The sequence below is a fragment of the Cervus elaphus genome, chromosome 2, assembly GCF_910594005.1.
Source record: "Cervus elaphus chromosome 2, mCerEla1.1, whole genome shotgun sequence".
NCBI lineage: Eukaryota > Metazoa > Chordata > Mammalia > Artiodactyla > Cervidae > Cervus > Cervus elaphus.
In genome coordinates, this window is record NC_057816.1 from 6209737 (window position 1) to 6230529 (window position 20793).

A 20793-nucleotide genomic window follows, 5' to 3' on the forward strand; every position below is an offset into this window, starting at 1 on the left:
CTTAGAAATCTAAGAAATCTACCTACCTCTTAGAGCTGGGGAGGGGGTGGCGGTTGGGGAGGGAATCACCCGATAAAATGCACTTTTAGCACCTACCTGGCACTCTTTAACTTTACTATTTGGGTATAATTCTTTTCTCTCTTAAGGAGATAGCAGTTCACCTTGGTTAATGACCTCAGACCGTTAGACCACTCCGATGCTACCAAACCAAGGAGAAACCCAGCTGTGCCAGGCCTAGAAATGTCCGTCCCCACCCCCATTCCCTTTTAAGACAGTGAGTAGGCCGGAATTCTGGTTGATAAATGAGAGGAGCTTAGAAGGAGCTGAGAGGAGCTGCAGTGATGACTGTTCTGAGAATCTGATCGGCGAGGAGACGAATCTCCACCACATGGTACCATGGAGATGCTTTGGGAAAGAGAGCCGGCCTCCCTGACCGAAGGAGGACCAGAGAGGGAAGGGATGGATGAAAGAAATGCTTAAAGGGAGATGGACTGACCGGAGGTGCCCAAAGAGGAAAAAATCGGGACGGAAAAGAGGCTGAATACCGGGAAACCTTCTGGGCGGTGAGTGTCATTAAAGGAAAGATCGCATGTTCCGGGGATGTAGATTTTGTGCGAAAAGCGGAGCAGGGACAAAGGTGGGGTACTCAAACTGCGGAGACAGTCCCGCAAGCGGTGGGGGGTACCCAGACGGCCCGAGGGTGACCAGGGCCGGCGAGGAACGGAAGGCGGGGCTCTGGGGGCACTCACGGGGTAGGCGGTGGGGGGTCGGGAGCCGGCGGAGGAGCCGACGCCGCGTTCGCCCCGGGGAAGGTCAGCGACCCCGGGCCGGGGAGCTGAGCAGAGACCCGAGAGGGGCCGTGGTTGCCATGGCGCCGGGCGGGGAGGGGGTGACTCGGGCCCCGCCCCGAGCCCCGCGGGGCCGCCGGCTCCAGATGGTCCCCGGCCTCCCGCGGGAGCCGGCGGCCTGCGGCAGGGGGAGGCTATTGTCCTCCTTCCGCGGCGCCGCAGTCCCGCCGCTCGCGCCCGCGCACCTCCACGCGCCCCGCCACCGCCGGCCCCGCGCGCCCCCCGCGCGGCTCGCGCCCCGTGACAGCGCCCGCCCGCTGCCTGCCGTGCGCCCGGCCGCCGCCCGCAACCGCCCCACGCGGCCGGGCTGCGGGCGCCGCGACTCCCGGTGCGCCCCCGCCGGCCGCGCTCCCGCCTGTCCGGCCAGCGCTCCGCACCGAGGTAGGTGCCGGCGCCCGGGCGCGCTTTGTCCTGGCCGGCAGGGCGGTGCGCTTTGTGCAGACGTGCGCGGGCGGCGGGGTCGGGGTCGGGGTCGGGACGGGTCGGGGGAGCAGGGGCGGGAGAATGCGGCCCCGGGTGCCCGCTCCCTCTGGGTCCCGGGGACAGGATGGAGAGTCAAGCGCCAGCCACCCAGGTACCCGTGTGCGGCCGGTGGGGATCGAGGCGTGCGGGACGCGGGCCTTTCCCGAGCCCAGAGAAGAGTCTGGAAGAGTTGGGGCTGACAAACGCGTTAGGGGAGCGGGTCGCCGGGCTCTGCGCGTGTGTGACAGCGCCAGCTGTTCGCGTCGCGGAGGCGGGCCGGCCGGCGCCGGTCCAGGCGCTGCGGGCGCGCTCGGCGGTCCCTGCCCCGAGGCTGCGAGCGCCCGACTCCCTCTCGCGAGCCGGCTGGGGGCTCCCTCTGGAGCCGGGTGGGCTTCTCCTCGCCTCTTTGGTAGCTAGCTCCACGCTCTCCTTTATGCTCCCCCATAGTGTGTGAGAGAAGGGGACACGGTTGGTCGTGGTGAGCGGAACGCTGGCAGAGGAAGAAGGGAGAATGAAACCCCTGCGGGTGGCGGGGAAGAGACCGCGAAAGGTGTCCCTGTGGCCGAGATGTGTGCGGCCGGCTTGGAGTCCGCGGGCGCAGAGCTAGCGGGCAAGGCCTCCTTCTGGGGTGTTCCAACGCCAGCGCCACGATCGGGCCTTTGCCATCCCCTCTGGCTCGGAACGACTTCAGCCCATTAACCCCGTGGCATTGCATGCTTGTCTGAGCCGCAGGCTTGCTCCGGTCCTAACCTGCTACATGCTGTCTCCGTGGGTTGTTTCTCAGCGGCCCTCCTTCCCTCCGAGGGCAGCTACAATTCCAGCGCTGGTCGGTTCAGGCACCGGCAGGGTATCTACAAACCAGTTTTCCTTGAGGGTGAAGGGGGCAGAGTGAGTCCCAAATCTGTGTCTCAGCTTGAGGTGCGGGGCAACCTCTTGGCATATTCAGAAGAGCAAAGGAGTAAGGAGGAAAAAGCTAATAGGGATCTTAGATTTGTTCCTTAGAGAAACTGATGTAACCCATGGGTTACAGACTTGGGGGAGGGGCGTAGCAAGGGAGTGAAAAGTCGTCTGAATAATTCTGCCCTGAGTGGAGGATTCTAAAGGACAAGATGAAGCAAAAATCCAGTCCCACTCTCCAGCGCAGTTCCTAAGTTCCTTGGAGGAGAATTCCCGGTGCTTTATCAAGAACACAGCCTTGAGGGAATAGGCTGGGGTTTTGTCTCTTTGATTGTCTTGTCTCCCTGCGTGCATCTTCCTTCTGCTATCCTAGCAGCCCTGAGTTTGTGATTTCTTTCTCCTTTTATCTCTTTGCTCGTCCATTCATACTTTGAGTCCAAAAAGATTTTTACTTTGCCAAAGTCCCCACTCCTTCTCATCTGTTATCCATCCTGCTGTCATTGGTTCAACTCCGCCTCCCAGCCACGTCTCCAGCCATATCGCCCTCCTTCCGGGGCGTCTGATTCGCCTGTGTCCAGCCATCAGCTCTGTTTGTCTCATTAGATCTGGAACCCACTCCATCTTCATTTTCCTCTCTCCTTGCCTGAGGCTTCTGGCTCTTTGTGGGTCTTGGGGTTTCTCGGGGGAAGTTGTATTTGAGTTTAGCATGGGATAGAGCCTAAACAGATCCAGAAGCTAACCTCAGGTCACACTCACCCCTGAAACTTTGTGTCTTCCTCTGCTCTTGTAGCTTTTCTAATTCTAACTGCTCCTCATCTTTGGACAGCAGTGGCCCTCAAACTGTGGTCCCCGGACCAGTAGATTTAGTGTCACCTGGGAACAGTTTAGAAATGCAAATTCCCAGGCCCCAGCCCTGGAAGCTCTGGGGAACAGAGCCCACTGGTCTGTGTTTTAACAGCCCTCCAAGTAATTGTTATTCATGCAAATTTGAGAATAATCCTGAACTTTAGAGATGAGGAGCAGAGACTCTTCTCTGATGCCATTTTCATGCTTTCCTTGCGTTTTTTCTCTAGACCTAAAAAAAGATATGCATTTGATGAGAGTGGGGAGGAATGCTAGCCCATTCGTTCAATATCCCTTTATTGAATAGCTATCGTACTAGGAAAATACAAACATGAGTAAGACCCAACCCTTGTCCTCAATGGGTTAAAAGGGGAGCAGGCAGAGAGACACATAAACAACGAACTGTAATACAATGTGATAAGCGTAATAATAGCAGCATCCTGAAGTGCTGTGGGAGCACAGAGGAGGGAATGATCAACTGTCTCTGAGGGCGGTAGAGAATTAATCAGGAGGAGGATGTGGCGAGAGAAGGAATTAGGGTACAAGACAGACTCTAGCCAGAGGGATTGGATTTCTAGCTTTACATGCCAGCAAAACGGAGGAAAGGAGGAGGGGGGCAGCTACCCTGGAGGATCGGCACTAGGCTGAGCAGAGCCTGGAGGATCGGCACTAGGCTGAGCAGAGTCCACATCCAGCAGTGCCTGGACGTAGAACCTAGCAGGACCCCAAGCTTGCAGCTGGCGGGAGTTGGCTTTCTCGTAGCATGAACAATGTAAGCTACTCAGGCCTGGCCTCCAGGTCAGCGGCTAAGAATAAGGTGTTGGTGAAACTGTAATCTGGATTAGCTGCTGTTGCCAGAGTCCAGGAATCCATGGAGAACAATCAGGTAGACGATTCTTCAGCAAAGAGAGAGACGTAGGTGAGCATGAGGCTAGGGGTACAGGCTGACTAAGGAAATAAGTACGGAGACCCAGATAAAGCAAGGAATGATAAATCAGAGAAAAGAAACCAGGGTGGGATCTATCTAAAGAAACAGAAAACTATAGGACTCCGAAGATGGTAGCAGGGAACACAGCATATTGTCCAAAAGGCCAGGGGGCTCCAGAGCCCAAATGCTTGGAAACCAAAACTCAGGGGCCCTCAGAACTGCTGTGCTTAAGGACACCAGAAAGCATGACTTACTATGGGAATTAACTCCTCGGAGTCCCAACATGGTGGCCCTGTGGGGACCTGTGATCTAAGGACACCAGGGCCATGTTGGTTGCTTATCTATACAATGGCAGGCATCCCTGGAAACTCAGGATGAAGAGCATGTATGTCTTGAATTGGATTTGGCCCAAGGGCCGTTTTATCTGGGAGAAGGGGAGGCTCCAGCTTCATATTTTCTCCCCCAAGTTACAGGAGCGGCTCTAACAACTGGACCTCACTGAGAGGTCTGGATCCACGCCTCAGTCCCGTCAGGGGGACCAAGTTGGATTACCAAACAGAAGCCAAAACAATACATGTTTGGTTTTGTGCAGCTTCCAGGGGTCCTGGGGACACACAGTCTGGAAATGGGGTCAGACATTTCTTTACGTGTCTGCTTTCTGTGGAGTACAAAGACATAAAGCAGGGTTTGAAAACCTCAGAGGCCTTCAGGGACCAAGTAGGTAATAAAAATGTGTGACAAGGCTGGGAAGGACCCAACAGGGAGTGGTGGGGTCTGAAGAGAAATGGCAAGCATAGGCCCACCTGAAGAATCCCAAATTAGTGGGTTTTTTTTTTTTTTTTTTTGGTCGCACCACACAACTTGCAGGAACTTACCCCCACCAGGGATTGAACCTGGGTCATGGCAGCGAAAGCCCAGAATCCTAACCACTAGGCCACCAGGGAGCTCCCCCAAATTAGTTCTTTTACAACAGCTCATTGGCCATACCCCTGGAGACTGGTTTTAGGAGGTTTGTGATTTCTGATATAAGGGAAAAGGGTCACAGAATAAAAGAGGGGCATTGTATATAGCAAGGGTCCCCAACTTTCAGGATCTAATGCCTGATGATCTGAGGTGGAACTGGTGTAATAATAATAGAAATAAAATGTACAATAAATGCTTGAATCATCCCCAAACCATCCCCTCCACCCCCAATCCATGGAAAAATTGTCTTCCACAAAACTGGTTCCTGGTGCCCAAAAGGTTGGGGACTTCTGGTATATAGGGATTTTTGCCAGCAGGTCTATGCAGGGAGGGGCTTCCCAGGAGGCGCTGGTGGTAAAAAACCCACCTGCCAATGCAGGAGCCATTAGAGACTTGGGTTCAATCCCTGGGAGGGGAAGATCCCCTAGAGGAGAGCATGGCAACCCACTCCAGTATTCTTGCCTAGAAAATCCCATGGACAGAGGAGCCTGGTGGGCTGCAATCCAAGGGGTTGCAAAGAGCTGTAGACGACGGAAGCAACTTAGCATGGTCGCATGCCCTATGCAGAGAGAGCGGGAGTGCGGGGAGTGTCCATCCCAGAGATAAGTGTGTGCATGACTGCTGGTGGGGAAGCCCTAACCTGAGGGGCCCAGAGAAACGGAATTCGAACTGGTCCTGGGGTTTGGACTGCTCCGCTGTCTGGTGGTTGAGAGTGTTGGGGGACTCTAGCTCAGGTCACACCTTGCCTACAGCATTCTCTGCTCAGGATGCCCTGACTCTGCCCTAGAATTTATTTTTATATAAATATTTACAGAGCAAATTGAAAGATTCTGCTGGGGATTAGGGGAAACGATGGATTTTAAATGAGAAAGGAGTCTTGAGCCTAGTGGAAATGAAGCTCTCTTTCCTATCGGTGGTGGTTTAGTCGCTAAGTCATGTCCCACTCTTGTGACCCCATGGACTGTAGCCCGCCAGGGTCCTCTGTCCATGGGATTCTCCAGGCAAGAATACTGGAGTGGGTTGCTAGTGCCTTCTTCAGGGGATCTTCCCAATGCAGGAATCGAATGGGGGTCTCCTGCATTTACTGACTGAGCTATGAGGGAAGCCCCTCTTTCCTATTACAGGGAATGAAAAGCCCAAATCTAGGAAACTGAGGCCTGAGCTCCTAGAGAAATCCTTGCATGTTTTCTCTTTGGGAGAAAGGGGAGGGGTAGGCAGTCCTGGCCTCACGTGCCTCAGGTTCCGCTTCGTGGAACCACTTAATGACAGAAGCCAAGTTCCGCCCTGTGCTCCCATGGGAACACCTCTCGCTCACCACCCACATCTCACCACCCATTCTTTCTTCCGTCCCCCCAAACCACACAAGAGGTACGGTACTTCCTTTCCAGAAGCAGAGACTGCCAAGGTCATAGCCTCAACCCTTGGAAGTGGCGCTAAGGATGAAAATATCTTTGTATTTGAGAGGCACTAGGAAAATGAGACATGCAGAATTTGGGGTTCAGTTACAGAGCCAGCCCCCTCCGTGCTCTTGAATGAGTGCCGAATTACTCAAGAACTTTGAACTGTAGAGTTTTGTTTTTTAAAAAAAATCCCTAGAAACTAATCTGAAGCTCATTTGTTAATTTTGAGACGGACAGGGTTGTTTGTGTAACACAGAGCCGTGAGTTGTGCTGGCGAGCATCCACGGTCCCAGTTTCCCCAGCCTGGGCCCTGGAAGGGAGCAATGGCTGTTGCTCTCTCTCAGGGAGCTCTGACGGGCTCCAGGAAGTTGGAGGAACATGTAAATATTGTGATTAACAGCTTGTCCTCCAGGGACATCCTTGGTGGTCCAGTGGTTAAGGCTCTGCACTTCCAATGCAGGGGTGTGCAGGTTCTATCCCTGGTTGGGGAAGTAGCATCCCACATGCTGCCCAGGGAGGCGAAGAAAAAAAAAGCTTGTCCTCCAGAATCTTGCTTCAAAATCTAGCTCTACTCCTTCCAGTGACCTTGAACCCTGGTTTAACTTTTATGGAGCAACCTCCTCATCAATGAAATAGGGATGATAGTGGTCCCTCACCCCAGAGGGTTGCAGTGAGGTGATGCATGTAAGTGGCGAGGACACATATCACAACGGATATTCATCGAGCCCCTATTAAGGATTCTCTGTCCCAAACGAAAGAAAGAAACCGGGGGACAGAACAATACTGTGTCCTCCGTCAAAACCCTGGCCTCTGTATCCATACTTGTTAGCAGTACGTCAGGCTTCCTGGTGTGTCATAGACGCCTCTCGGCCTGAGAGCAGGATCTGGGTCTTTCCATCTTAAATCTGTTCCAGAGTACAGGAAGCCACCTTGTGGGAGGCAGTAGCGGAGGTGCGGGGCTCTGAACAGTTTGTGGAACCAGGAATGAAAGAACTCTGGTTAGTACTCACTATTGCCCATGGGGTCCCAGGCCTGTTTCTCGCATTGCCCTGGCGTTCCCACACCGCTGTCCAGAGCCACCCCAATGGCCATCGCCACCTTCAGCTGCCTGCCTCCTGCCCCTCTCTGGCCTGAGGCTCTGGAGCCCTTGTCTCCACTATGTTGCTCTGAGACACCGCTGCCTTCCGACCTCACTCCATGTGGGTCTGTTGTGTTCCTGTCTCTCAGCTTCTCCACCATGGTTTCTCCTCTCCCACCGGGGGATGACTTCCACTGGCAAAGAAAGCAACCACAGTCGCTGGTCATCAGTAGAGCAGAGCAGATCTAGGGCAGGAGGAGAGGAGGACATGGTGAGTGGTGGGCTCCATGGCTTCAAGATGCCCCTCACCAGCCCCGTTTCCCCTTGCAGGAGCAGGAGGCCACCCACCACCATGAGCAGCACCCTGTCGCCCACAGACTTTGACAGCTTGGAGATCCAGGGCCAGTACAGTGACATCAACAACCGCTGGGACCTGCCTGACTCGGACTGGGACAATGACAGCAGCTCGGCCCGCCTCTTTGAGAGGTCCCGAATTAAGGCCCTGGCAGGTGAGGTCAGGGGAGGGCTGGGGGAGATGTTGAGGATGCTGGGGAGCGAAGCTTGTCTTGAAGAGTCCTTCAACTTCATGGGAAGACCGACGCTCTTTCTAAGCTGCCGCACTAGAGTGGGAAATCCAGATCACCCTACCAAGCCCTAGTCCCCAATGCCAGCCTCAAGAACAAACCACGTGCAATCCACAAAGTGCCCCAGCTTCCTTCCCCCCAACAGGGAGAAGCCGTGCTGACGCTGAGACTCAGCCATGTTCCGCTGTGCGCTCAGCTGACTGCCTGGCCTCTGTCCCTGAGTCATGTTCCTTAATTCTTTTGCATTCTTAGTCTTGCTGTTCTACTTCCACCCACCTCTCCCTTCCTTTCATCCTCTGCTGTCTTCCTTGATTCTCACTGTCATCTCTCACACCTGCTCTCCCTCTCAGTTCAGTAGCCGCTCCTCTCCCTTCCCACCTGTTCCTTCCACCTGCCTGCCGCCTGTTCCTCCCATTAGTTCATCTACCTGTTCCCTGAAGCAGGTTCCCTCCACCCACCGCTGGTTTCCACCGCCCATCCTCCTGGGTTGCTCTCCACTCGCATCAGCCCCTGCCTTCCCCTATGGCCTGGGTTCTCCCCTTCAAGCTCCTCTGAGCACCAGCAAACCCGTTCGACGGGCCTCCCTGCGTTCTGGGGAGGAGTTGCCGTGGCAACAAGAGTGCAGCTGCCACCTGACACCACCGCGGCTGGCGTGGGGCTGAGTCACCCACACACCCCAAGGCCACCCACCCTGTTTGATTCCCTCCTCCACGCCACCCTCATCTTTTCCACTGACCTGCTGGCCTCCCAGCCCAGTGCCGTGGAAGAGGTCATAGCTACTCCCCGAGAGGCAGTGCTCCCAGCGTGGGTGGGGTGGCCTCCTGGATGAAGGGAGACATTGGGGGGGGCGGTTTCCCAACCTCGGCCGCACCTTTGACAGGATCACTCAGGGCTATTTCACAAATACAGGTTCTCAAACCCCTTTCTGGACACAATGAATCAGAGTCTTTGGACCTATGGTCCAGAAATCGGGGTTTCAAGCTCTTTGGGTAATTCTTTTCAGCCAGCCCAGCATCAGTCTGAGGAACCCCCACGTCATGGCCATTACTTCCGGGAATCCCTCGTCAGTTTCTCCTGTGCCCCCCTGTCCTTCTGGCTAGGTCTACACGCAGGCTTGTGAAACACTCACAGCACTGTTTCTATCGCTGAGCAAAGGCAGAAGACATGGGTCATAGAGAATGCTACGTCTTTGGGGAAAGGTTTCTCTGGTACCCTGATTTTGGGTAAGAGTAGCCTCTAGAAGGTCATGACAGCTGTGTGCACGTGACATGTGATACCCAGGACTGTTTCGATGTGTGCTCAACACATGCCAACCCAGGCTGTCAGTAGGTGTTTATCTGCACCACTAAACTGGGCTCTTCCGAGGAGGCCTCGCTGTACGGGCTTCACCCAGCCCTGTGCCTTGCACCAACAGGTGCCAGAAAATACTGAATGAAGGAGGATGAAAGGGGACAGGAGTGGGCTGTAAGTGACAAGGGCTGAAGCCCATAGAAAGGTGGGACGGGAAGGCGTCCCTGGTGGTCCAGTGGCTAAGACTCTGCTCTCCCAACGGGTAGAACCAGGGAGAACCAGGAAGAACCTGGCTCTCCCAAGGGAGAGTCAGGGGGCCTGGGTTCAATCTCTCATCAGGGAACAAGATCCCCATGTCACAACTCAAGATCCCACTGCAGAAACTAAGACCCAGAGCAGCCAAATATATATATAGTTCAATATATATATAAATATATATATAGTTCTATATATATATATAGATAGATAGATAGATTTAAGTGGGAAGGGAGTCAGGTAGATGTGCCCAGCTGTGGGTGTACTGGGGGCCTGGGATGGCCTGGCCCCAGGACGGCCTGATGGGCCCCAGGGCAGGGAAGGATCTGGAACTGGAGGTGAGAATGACAAACCAGGGAGGAAGATAACACCATCCATTACAATTAAAGGAATGTAAGCAAACAGTATAGCCCCCGTGCCTGGCTAGTACTGAGCTGGCTTGGCCCTTTCCAGGATTTCTCTTTCTCAGGGCTCTCGGAGCTGGGGATCAAAGCCCATGTCCTGAACGGGACCTCCCAGACTCACAGCCAGGGGGCATCCTCTACACACCTGCAAACCTTCGGAAGCAGGACTTGACCTGGGGCCGGGGGCGGGGGTAGGGGGTGGCGCGAGGGATGCGGGGGGGACCGGTCCTCTCGGGTCTGGTGCACTCCGAGGCAACTCCGGGCCAGACCGGCAGTCTCGAGGGCGCTGGCGGGTCCCTCCTCCGGCCCGGGGGCCCGGCCCTGCCCCCGCCGGCCGGCTCCGCCCCGCCCCTCCCCCGTCACTGTCCGACCTGTTTGTCTGGAGCTGCCTCGGTCTCCAGGTGTGCTCTGCCGACGGGTGCCGGAGCGCTCGGGGGCTCAGACCTCCCGCTGCTCCTTTTTCACCCAACTCCTCGAATCTTCCACCGCCCTCGGGCCACACGGCCTGCCAGCCGGGACCCCCGGCTCGCGGGGGAGCGGACTCTCGGCGCCCCGCCCCGGCGCGGGCAGAGCATGGACTCTGGGCCGCGGGCGATCCAGGGGCAGCGGCACCATGAATGGGCACGGGGTGGGCAGGGCGCCCGGGTACGGCCTGAACGGGGCCGGTGAGTTTTACTGTGAGGCTATGGAGGGGGCTCAGAACCCCGGGGGGTTCCTGCTCTCGCCCGCTGCCTTCATCAACCCGGCTCAGTACGCCAGCGTGCTGGAGGGACGCTTCAAGCAGCTTCAAGGTGGGCTCCGGGGGTGGGGTGGTGGTGGTGGTGGGCTCCGAGAGGAGGGCTCGGGGGGCGAGGGGGACGGCTGGAGCCGCGCGGAGGTGGGGGCCCCGCGGAGAGAGCGGCTGGGGGCGTGGGAGAGGAGCCGGAGCCAGGCCCCCGGGGTGGGGGAAGCATCTTCTGTGACTCAGACGGTTTGTGTTGGGAGACAAAGTGTCGGGGGAATAATTACAAGTGGCCGGGAAATCCGCGGATGCTGACAGAGCCGGGAGAGGCTTGGACCCGCTGGAGGGGTGGCGGGGCCCCGCTGGGCGTGTGTCCCAGGGGGCGCGGAGCTCGGAGGCCCGGCCGGGTCTCCCTGAGACTCTCGGGGGTTTGGGGAGGACGGTCCTGCCGGGGTGGTCAGGGAAGGAGGCAGGGGACTGAACCAGCAGGCGAGGGGCCCAGGGCGTTTGTGCTGCCCTGGATTTCTGAATGGGTGTCTAAGTGTGTGGAAACCGGGGAGTGTGTCAAAGGGATCTGGCGCAGACGGGCTCGGGTATGGGTCTGAGGCGGCTGTGTTAACTCTAGCACACAGGCCAGTGTGTTTCTTTTGGGAGCCACGGCATTCTGCGTGCCTGTGGATGTTGTGGACACCTGGTTAAGTTACACTCTGTCTCTGGTGGTCGGCTCTGCACATTTTTTTTCCCTAGCTGCCCCCTGATTCCTCATCTTCCCCCTTTTATGCTACCTATGAGCCAAAATGGCCTCACCCTCCTGTGTCTGGCATGAGGGCAGACTCCCTGGATCCAGTCATGGCTGGTGATCCAGGTGGTCCCCGGCTCCCGCAGGGCCTATGGATCCTGAGAGGAGGCCCACAGAGCATCAGGCCGTCTGAGCACTTGTTAGGACCCTGAGTTGTCCCAGGTCCGGGGTTGGAGGTAAGAAAGACAGGAACAGACATGGGTGTGTCGCTGTGTTTTATGGGTGAGGTGCATAGGAATGTGAGATTAAGGGGTGAGTCTTTTTGGTTTCTGAGATCCTGGTGCTAAGGAAAGACAAGTGACTCTTCAGCCCTGGCCACTTGGGTTGGGTCCTTGCACTGGGCCTCTCTGGGGGGAACACGAAGAAATCCCAGTGGCCAGAGCAACTTCCAGTGGGCTGAACCTCTTCCCTCACTTTGTCATTTGTATTTTTTCTTTTTTTAACTGGAAGAAATTAATTTATCGATCGTGGATATTGCCATAAATAATGAGGCAAGAGTAGAATGTCCTCATATACTGAAACCCAGGCTATAAAAATGTCAGGCCCAAGGCTTAATGCTCTTGTCTAATTCAACAAATCTTTGTAAATGTCTCCAATGTGTCAGGGTCAGTGGTGTTCTCTATGTCACTTATAATAATTTCAATTTTTCTTTCTCTGGGAAATGTAACAGCATCCCGTCTCTCAGCAGCAGCTCCCCCTGTGGACAGGCAGTGGGCATCTCGTCACTTTTTGTGAAATTGGCACTGAACTCTGCCTGGCTTTCCCCTGCCCCACCCTGTGTTTCCCGGGTTCACTTTTTACCTGTTTCCAACTTCCACGATGATATATTCCCTCTTGACTTTGGAATGTTCGTGTCCTGGGACAGAATCCCCTTGCAACCAGTTGAATGAACCAGCCCAGAAATAGAGGAGCCTGTCTTTTCTTTAAATTATCCCAGGAGGGCAAGCTGACTCAGGAGGCCTGCAGGCTCTATAATGTCACATCCATCTAATGACCACTTGGAAGAGCCGCTGCTGTAATTTAAGTCCATACCCTCTCCTTTGCCCACTACCAAACGGGAACAGCCATAGCTCCTGCTGGACCGACCTGAGCAACTCCTACTCCTTCCTCGGGTTAGATCATGTCTGAATAACAGTAACTCATCCAGGAGCCATTTCGTGCGATCTTACACGCGGTGACTCAGTCAACACTGTGACTTGTTGAAAGAGAAAGTAATGTACCCATTTTACAGATGAGGAAAGTGAGGCCTTGATGGATGGAACAACAGCGTTTCACCACTGTTACACAGCAGAGTGCTGATCCCAGGCCTTCCCTGCATGTCCCTTGCTGTAATTTCTTTCATCCTTCCTTCTCAAAGCCTGTTTTCTGTCTCTCTGTCTCTCATTTTTGTTCTTGACCCTGCTCATGAACTCATTCCAATTTCTTTATTTCCCGATTTTTCAAGTTATGGGTTTTCTCCTCGGCCATCTTCCTTCCCTTCCTCCTCCCCAGACCTCACTTCCCCACCCCCACCAACTGGTGTTTAGAAGCAGGCGCCCGGTTCTTGAAGGGCAGAAATGACCCCATGTTGCCGCCATAGATGAGCGAGAAGCTGTGCAGAAGAAAACCTTCACCAAGTGGGTCAACTCGCACCTGGCCAGGGTGACATGCCGGGTGGGAGACCTGTACAGCGACCTCCGGGACGGACGGAACCTCCTGAGGCTCCTCGAGGTGCTCTCAGGGGAGACACTGGTGAGCTGGGGTCACCGGGGAGGAGGTGGCCTGAGAGACAGTGGCCAGGGGGACAGGCCCTGGCGGTGGCCCTGAGCAAGAAGAGCGACACCACGGAACAGAAAGCAGTGGCTGCCTTCTGCTCAGAGGATGGTTTCAGTTTGAGAGGCTTTGCTGCGTGGATTAAACCAGGAACATTGCTTCATGGAGACAGGAACAGTGGCCCCATTGAAAACATTTTTTTTCCCCACTCACTCTGGGTGCAGTTAATTCCCTTGGGAATCTTAATCTGCCCCAAGCCTCATCTGCAACTCAGCTTTAACTTCCCCGGGCAGTGCCTGTGTTCCTGAGGGAGGTCATGGGGAAGCCGTAGGAAGCAGGGCCCCGGGAAAGCTAGGAGGGAAGGAGGAGGAGGAGGCCCACAGGCCCACGGCTTTGTGTCCCCTCCCTCCACAGCCAAAGCCCACGAAGGGCCGCATGCGGATCCACTGCCTGGAGAACGTGGACAAGGCGCTGCAGTTCCTGAAGGAGCAGAAAGTGCACTTGGAAAACATGGGCTCGCATGACATCGTGGACGGGAACCACCGCCTGACCCTCGGGCTGGTGTGGACCATCATCCTTCGATTTCAGGTACCGGCACGGTGGCACCCGGCGTGTGCCCCACGCATCGGTGCAGCAGCCCCCACGGTCACAGCACACATGGGCGGCCCAGAACCTCACACCCTGGGGCAGGGGACTCCTGTCATTAAACAGGACAGAGGCCAGCGTGGGTGTTGTCAAACTCCTGTGGCAAATTCCCTGTGGCCTGGTCTGCTAGAGGACCACATTTGGGGGCACAAAGGACTGGAAATTTTACAGATGGGTACTTCACCACAGAGAGTGTTAGAACTGCATTTGGGGTCTGGTCACCGGTCCACTCCTCTACCCCAAACTCTGCTTGCCTCCCTCAAAAGAACAGCCACCCAGCTCCTCCTTATGTTCTGAGCATCGCCAGTCCAGAGTCCTAATGCCATCACAGCTCTCCTGATTGCCCTGCTTACACCCCGGGTGTAACTCCCCTGCTCCTTCCAGCCCTAAGCAGAGCTCCGTCAGCTTCACCTTTGAAGCCCAGCTCTCAGGAAAAGGTCACTTTTCCACCTGTAGTTTCCCCCCACAGCAGGAACCAGCATCTTTGCCTTCAAGGCACTTCCTCTTCTGAACTCCCACCCCTTTCTGCTGTCTCAAATCCTTTTGACCTGGAGTTCTGTGGTCATTAGTCCAAGAAGAAATGACCCAGGCTCTATCCCTAGGCCCCTAATTGAGGAGTCTAAGGAGCAGCTTCCGAGCATCTCTGATAACTCCAGGACATCTCTGATAACCCTGAGCATCTCTGATAACTCCAGGAGCCCCTGTTCAGGAAGTGAGGGCTTTCTTTCCTTCCTCCCTTCTTAGATCCAAGACATAAGTGTGGAAACAGAAGACAACAAGGAGAAGAAGTCAGCCAAGGATGCCTTGCTGCTCTGGTGCCAGATGAAGACCGCCGGGTGAGGCTGCCAGAGAGCATGGCCTTGGAGGGCTGGATGCATCAAGGCTGTGCAGTAGGAAGGAAGGATGGGGGCCCAGGAACCATGAGCTGGGGATCCATCCTTGAGGCCTACTCACTGTCTATCCTGGCCTCTGTTTATAGGTACCCCAATGTCAACGTGCACAACTTCACCACCAGCTGGAGAGATGGGCTGGCCTTCAACGCCATCGTGCATAAACACCGGTGAGAAGACGGGGGTTGGCCAGCCTGTCTGAGCTGCTGGATGGGTTGATGACCCAGGGGCCCGCACACACAGGTAGACAAAGCAGTGAGACAAGCTGAGCCCCACGGCAGTCAGGAGGCGTGAATGTTCAGAGAAGAGCCCAGAATGTGGGGGCGCTTCCTGCACAGAGGGCTTGCGATGGGAAGTCGAGGCGGGGAGGTGCAGTGGGGGCTGGGGGCTTGGGAACTTAGGGATCAAGATGGGGTGGCTTTCCTTTTCCTCTTTAGGCTCTCGCATGCCCTTGATTCCTTCTCTATTTCCTCCCTACCCAGGCCAGACCTGCTGGATTTTGAGTCCCTGAAGAAGTGTAATGCACACTACAATCTGCAGAATGCCTTCAATCTGGCTGAGAAGGAGCTGGGACTTACGAAGCTGCTGGATCCTGAAGGTGGGGCAGAGCTATTTGAAAGAGTGGCTGTGGGCTAGAGACAGAAGGTGGATGACGGCTGCCAGGAGCTGAGGGCGGGGAGGACGGAAGTCACTGCCAGTGGTTTACCTGGTTTCCTTGGGGGGTGATGGAAGTGTTCTGGAATTAGATCATGGTGACGGTTGCACAACCCTGTGAATATACAAAAACCCACGGAACAGTATACTTTAAAAGGGTGAATTTTATGTCATGAAAATTCTATTTCAGTGTAGGAAGAAAGGCAGCCCCGTGTGGAGGATGGTTCTATCCCAGCCCTCCACGAAACAGCTCCGTGACATGGGGCTGGTTGCTTGGCCTCTCTGTGGGTCAGTTTCCTCAACTCTAAAATGAGAAGATTTTTTTTTAAAAAAAAAGAAGAAGGACTTCCCTGGCAGTCCAGCAGTTAAGACTCCACACTCCCAATGCAAGGGGCATGAAGAATTAAGATCCTGCAGTGCCGCATGGGATGGCCAAAACATTAAAACAATAAAAAGTAAAATGAGATTAGTCTACAAGGTTTCTAAGGGCCCCCAAATTATAGGGTTCTAAATTGAGCTCTGTGACCTTGAGATCTCACCAAACACTGGCCTTACCAGTGAGATCTCACCAAACACCGCACCGTGGAGAAGCCACCCAAGTAGGTGTCCCTGGGCCTCACCAAGCCTCGGCTGGCCTGCCCTGAGCTGTGCCCACACACAGGAAGCCTAAATTAGGGAGGCCTTTTGGGAGGGAAATATGGCAGCACAGAAATTCAGTGATGCTCATTCCCCCAGCTCAGAGTGCCAGGAGCAGCACCAAAGCAATTAAAAAAATAATAATAATGATTATCCATTACATGAAATCAGTTGACCCTGCTGGTTGGTCCCTATGATTCTGATCTAATGCCCATGAGACCAGGAATAACCGCTGGGCTTTGTTTTGTACCTGGCATTGCTTTTGCATGCTAAGCTGCTTCAGGCGTGTCCGACTCTTTGCGACCCTATGGACTGTAGCCCACCAGGCTCTTCTGTCCATGGGGATTCTCCAGGCAAGAATACTGGAGTGGGTTGCCATTTCCTCCTCCAGGGGATCTTCCTGACCCAGGAATTGAACCCAGGAATCTTGCACCTCCCACATCGGCAGGCGTGTTCTTTACCGCTAGTGCCACCTACTTGACATGGTCTAACTGACTTAATTCTCACAATACCCCACTTTGAAATCAGTTTCATCATTACGCTCCATTTATGGAAGAGAAGACAGGGTTCTGTAAAGGTCACACTGTTAGAGGAGCTGAGATTTGAATTCAGGCAGCCTGGCCCTAGAGCCTGTTTCCTCAGCTGCCTCCTTGGGAGAGCAGAGAGCAGTCTTGGTGCAGAAAAGAGCAGGACAGAAGGTGCAGAAGAAGCAGCCAAGCAACTTCCTTGCTGGAAATGCGCCTTCTGAAGTTCCCTGGGCAGATTTGGGACTTGGTTGTTTTCTCCGTGTTTTCCATCCCACCAGTAGCCCCTTTTCCCATGCCTTCTTACCAAGCAACTCCTTTTGGTCTCCATTGGGAAAACTGGGTAAGAGCCTTTTGGGGCATCTGGGTTTTATTCTCTGCTTGTTTCTTGGAGAAAAAAGTTAGCTTTTCATGCCCTTTTAGTCCAGATGGTTAAGGGAGCTGGAGAGAGAACCTCGTGGACCTAGGAGGGGAATAAGTGATTGGGATTGGGACTGGAGTAAGTGATACAGATTGTGGGCCTACTTCTGGGAAGCAGGTTTCTAATCTCGGCCTGACCTGAGTGGTCCTTTTTCTCAGATGTGAATGTGGACCAACCAGATGAGAAATCAATTATTACCTATGTGGCTACTTACTACCACTACTTCTCCAAGATGAAAGCCCTGGCCGTGGAAGGCAAAAGAATTGGCAAGGTACACTCCAGCACGGGGTTGGTGGGCGTACAGGCCAGAGGAGGCCTGGCCTGGGGTCCTGCTCCCCAGAAGCAGGAGCAGGGGAGGACTGGGCCAGGGACCCCACATCATGGTCTCACAGGTGCTGGACCATGCCATGGAGGCAGAGCGCCTGGTGGAGAAGTATGAATCCCTGGCCTCCGAGCTGCTCCAGTGGATCGAGCAGACCATCGTGACCCTCAATGACCGGCAGCTGGCCAACTCCCTGAGCGGAGTCCAGAACCAGCTCCAGTCCTTCAATTCCTACCGCACCGTGGAGAAGCCACCCAAGTAGGTGTCCCTGGGCCTCACCAAGCCTCGGCTGGCCTGCCCTGAGCTGTGCCCACACACAGGAAGCCTAAATTAGGGAGGCCTTTTGGGAGGGAAATTTGGCAGCACAGAAATTCAGTGATGCTCATTCCCCCAGCTCAGAGTGCCAGGAGCAGCACCAAAGCAATTAAAAAAATAATAATAATGATTATCCATTACATGAAATCATGCTATGGAAATGATTGCTGTGGTACATAGAGCCGGTACAGTCCACTCAGATAAGATTGTTCTGGGTGTTGCAACAACCCAATCCTAGCTTAAGGATGGGGCGTTGGACCTGACAGGTGGTCACTGCTGGCAACACAGATATGTGGCTGGTCACTTGCACGCTGCACAGGTTCTTACCACTTGTATTCTAGCAGTTGACTGTTGAAGTGTGGCTTGACTGTTGGGCGATTCTACACAGAACATGCTAAAATTTCTATTTTTTTATTTGTGACCTCTTTTGGAGTTAACATGTTTTGGCTCCAAAATTAGTGTTATTCCAGAAACACCCCTTTCTGTGCTTTCCAGGGAATGACTTGAGGTGTGCCCTTTGACCCAGAAAGTCCTGTTCTGGGCACAAAGGTGACCTTTGTAAAAGAAAAATAAGTCATGGGACAGCCACTGAAAACAATATTGAAGAACTGCGTTTATTGACCTGAAAAGACGTTCATGAAACATAAGTGTTAGGAGACAGCAGAGAGTAGTGTTAAGTGACCAAGGTTCAGAGTACCTGAGTTCAAATCTTAGCTCTGCCATCTAGCCCTGGTGAGCATTGGGCATCTTATTTAGCCCGTCTGTGCCTCAGTTTTCTCATTGGGAAAATGAGGGTATGAGAGCGTGTAGTGAGAACTAAACGAGTTAATGTGTGCAAAGCCCTGAAAGCAGGGCCTGGCGGTCAGTGAGTGAGTCCTCAACAAATGTTAGTCACGGTTCTGATACGATTCCATCTGCAGACTTGCGTGCCTAAGGGTGACGGTGCTTGTGTCTGTGTAGTTTTCAGTTGTTTTAAAATTAGGTTCTTGGGATTTCCCTTTTGGTCCTAGGACTTCGCAGTCCCAATGCTGGGGGCCTAGTTCTATCCCTGGTCAGGGAACTGGATCCCAGATGCCACAACTAAGAGTTTGAATACCGCAGCTAAAGAACTGGAGTCCAGCACAGTCCAATAAATTAACTAGTTAAAGTAAATACTTAAAAAATAATAAATAAAATTAGGTTCTTTTTAAACGAGGATTTTGCCAGGATTTTCTGGCTTTCCCACAAAGCTTTTAGGAGATGAAAAGCAACATGAGACACTTCATTTTGAAACATAAAGAGACCCCGGGCCCCTCAAGGGCTTTGCTTCTGACCCGACGTGGCCTCCTGCCTCAGGTTCACCGAGAAAGGGAACTTGGAAGTGCTGCTCTTCACCATCCAGAGCAAGCTGCGGGCCAACAACCAGAAGGTGTACACGCCCCGCGAGGGCCGGCTCATCTCTGACATCAACAAGGTCCACAGCCTCCCTTCCGTGTCCCGGGCGACCCACCCTCAGCCCCAGCCCCTCCTGTCCCTGCCTGAACCCCTCAGCCCGCTGCATCCCTGCCCTCCAACCATCCCAGGGCAGGTGGAACTCCCATGACCTCTCCCGGGGCCCGCACATCTTCCCCTGCACCTCCGTCTATCTCTCCATGACAATTACATCCCAGTGCCTTATCCTGCTCAGCACATCGCCAGCTCTCTGGCCCTACTTTTATTTCATGGTTTTTTTTTTTTTTTCCCACAAACAACATAAGATTAACAGAAGTAATAAGGTTCACCCCCCAGTCCCACCACTGCAGACAAGTCCAGCGATTTCCACTTGTTCCCACCCGCCTTCTGTCTCAGTCCACAGCAGACGTGTTTCTCACGTGGCTCCGTGGCACCGCCGCCGCCCGCCCGGCTCCTCACACTTCCCTGCACAGGCATCTGATCGCATTCCACAGACCCACTGGACCGAGCTGCCCTGGGACCCACCCTGTGCACCGCCCCCCAGCCTCGTGAGCCCTCCCCACGCTCACTTCCTGAGCCCCGGCCCCTCGGCGCTAACCCGGTCCCCACCTTGCAGGCCTGGGAGCGGCTGGAGAAAGCCGAGCACGAGCGTGAGCTGGCCCTGCGCACAGAGCTCATCCGCCAGGAGAAGCTGGAGCAGCTGGCCGCCCGCTTCGACCGCAAGGCCGCCATGCGGGAGACCTGGCTCAGTGAGAACCAGCGCCTGGTGTCCCAGGTAGGACGCAGGGGGCTCCTGGCCCGCCCAGGCAGGTCTGGAGACTCGAGGAGTGAGAGAGACAGAGGTGGATAAGGAGCCCTGCCGCGTGGGGAGCTAATGAAATAAGAACTCCATGGCTCAGATGAGCAGACCAAGAACCTGGGGACTGAAGGCTTGAACGGGAGAAGGGCTGATGAGCCAGGATGGGGTGGGACAGACGGGACGCCTAGAACCACCCCCCTGGAGCTGGCATCTTGCAGCAGAAGTGCTCTGGGGGGTGGGGGGCAGGGGGTGAGCAGAATGGTGGTCCCCGCCCCAGGACAACTTCGGCCTGGAGCTGGCCGCCGTGGAGGCAGCGGTGCGGAAGCACGAAGCCATCGAGACGGACATCGTGGCCTACAGTGGCCGGGTGCAGGCGGTGGACGCCGTGGCCGCAGAGCTGGCCGCCGAGCGCTACCACGACATCAAGCGCATCGCCGCACGGCAACACAACGTGGCACGGCTCTGGGACTTCCTGCGGCAGATGGTGGCCGCCCGGCGGGAGCGGCTCCTCCTCAACCTGGAGCTGCAGAAGGTGTTCCAGGACCTGCTCTACCTCATGGACTGGATGGAAGAGATGAAGGTACCCACGGATGCTGCGGTCGGGCCGAGGTGGTCGGGACCGTGTGGGGGGTGGGCAGCGATGAGCAGGTTCCCTCAGCTGCTCAGCCAGGTCTTTGCAGGGCGTGCACCAGTCCGGGGCCCTGTCCTTGGTTCAGATGGACAGAGCAGACGGCTCCCTGTCCTCCTGGGGCTCACGTTCCAGGGGGAGGAGACTGATGATAAAACCCTTGGCCCGTCTCCATAAACAACATAGCAGCTGGGCGTGAAACCTATGAGAAAAACGGCAACAGGCCGTGTGATGGAGTGGTCCAGGAAGGCCTGCCTGAAAAATGCCATTTAAACTGAGAGCAGAGTGTCCCAAGGAGCCAGCA

The 20793-nt window shown here is 54.9% G+C and overlaps 1 protein-coding gene across 3 annotated transcripts in view; it reads left to right on the forward strand.

The window, feature by feature from the left end:
* Positions 1 to 326: 326 nt before the first annotated feature.
* SPTBN2 (spectrin beta, non-erythrocytic 2) overlaps positions 327 to 20793 on the forward strand; it is a 39999-nt gene continuing 19532 nt past the window's right edge. Inside the window, exons 1-12 of one of the 3 annotated variants that reach the window (XM_043925765.1) lie at positions 327 to 563; positions 7750 to 7928; positions 13052 to 13203; positions 13639 to 13812; positions 14614 to 14705; positions 14849 to 14929; positions 15242 to 15357; positions 17153 to 17265; positions 17387 to 17574; positions 18967 to 19084; positions 19679 to 19837; positions 20139 to 20441. In XM_043925765.1, coding sequence (XP_043781700.1) covers positions 7772 to 7928; positions 13052 to 13203; positions 13639 to 13812; positions 14614 to 14705; positions 14849 to 14929; positions 15242 to 15357; positions 17153 to 17265; positions 17387 to 17574; positions 18967 to 19084; positions 19679 to 19837; positions 20139 to 20441 — 1653 coding nt within the window. In that variant the 5' untranslated portion in view covers positions 327 to 563; positions 7750 to 7771. Of the gene's footprint in view, positions 564 to 1131; positions 1230 to 7749; positions 7929 to 10148; positions 10744 to 13051; positions 13204 to 13638; positions 13813 to 14613; positions 14706 to 14848; positions 14930 to 15241; positions 15358 to 17152; positions 17266 to 17386; positions 17575 to 18966; positions 19085 to 19678; positions 19838 to 20138; positions 20442 to 20793 lie in introns of those variants that run through there. The other 2 variants (XM_043925773.1, XM_043925781.1) reach the window with 2 other exon arrangements.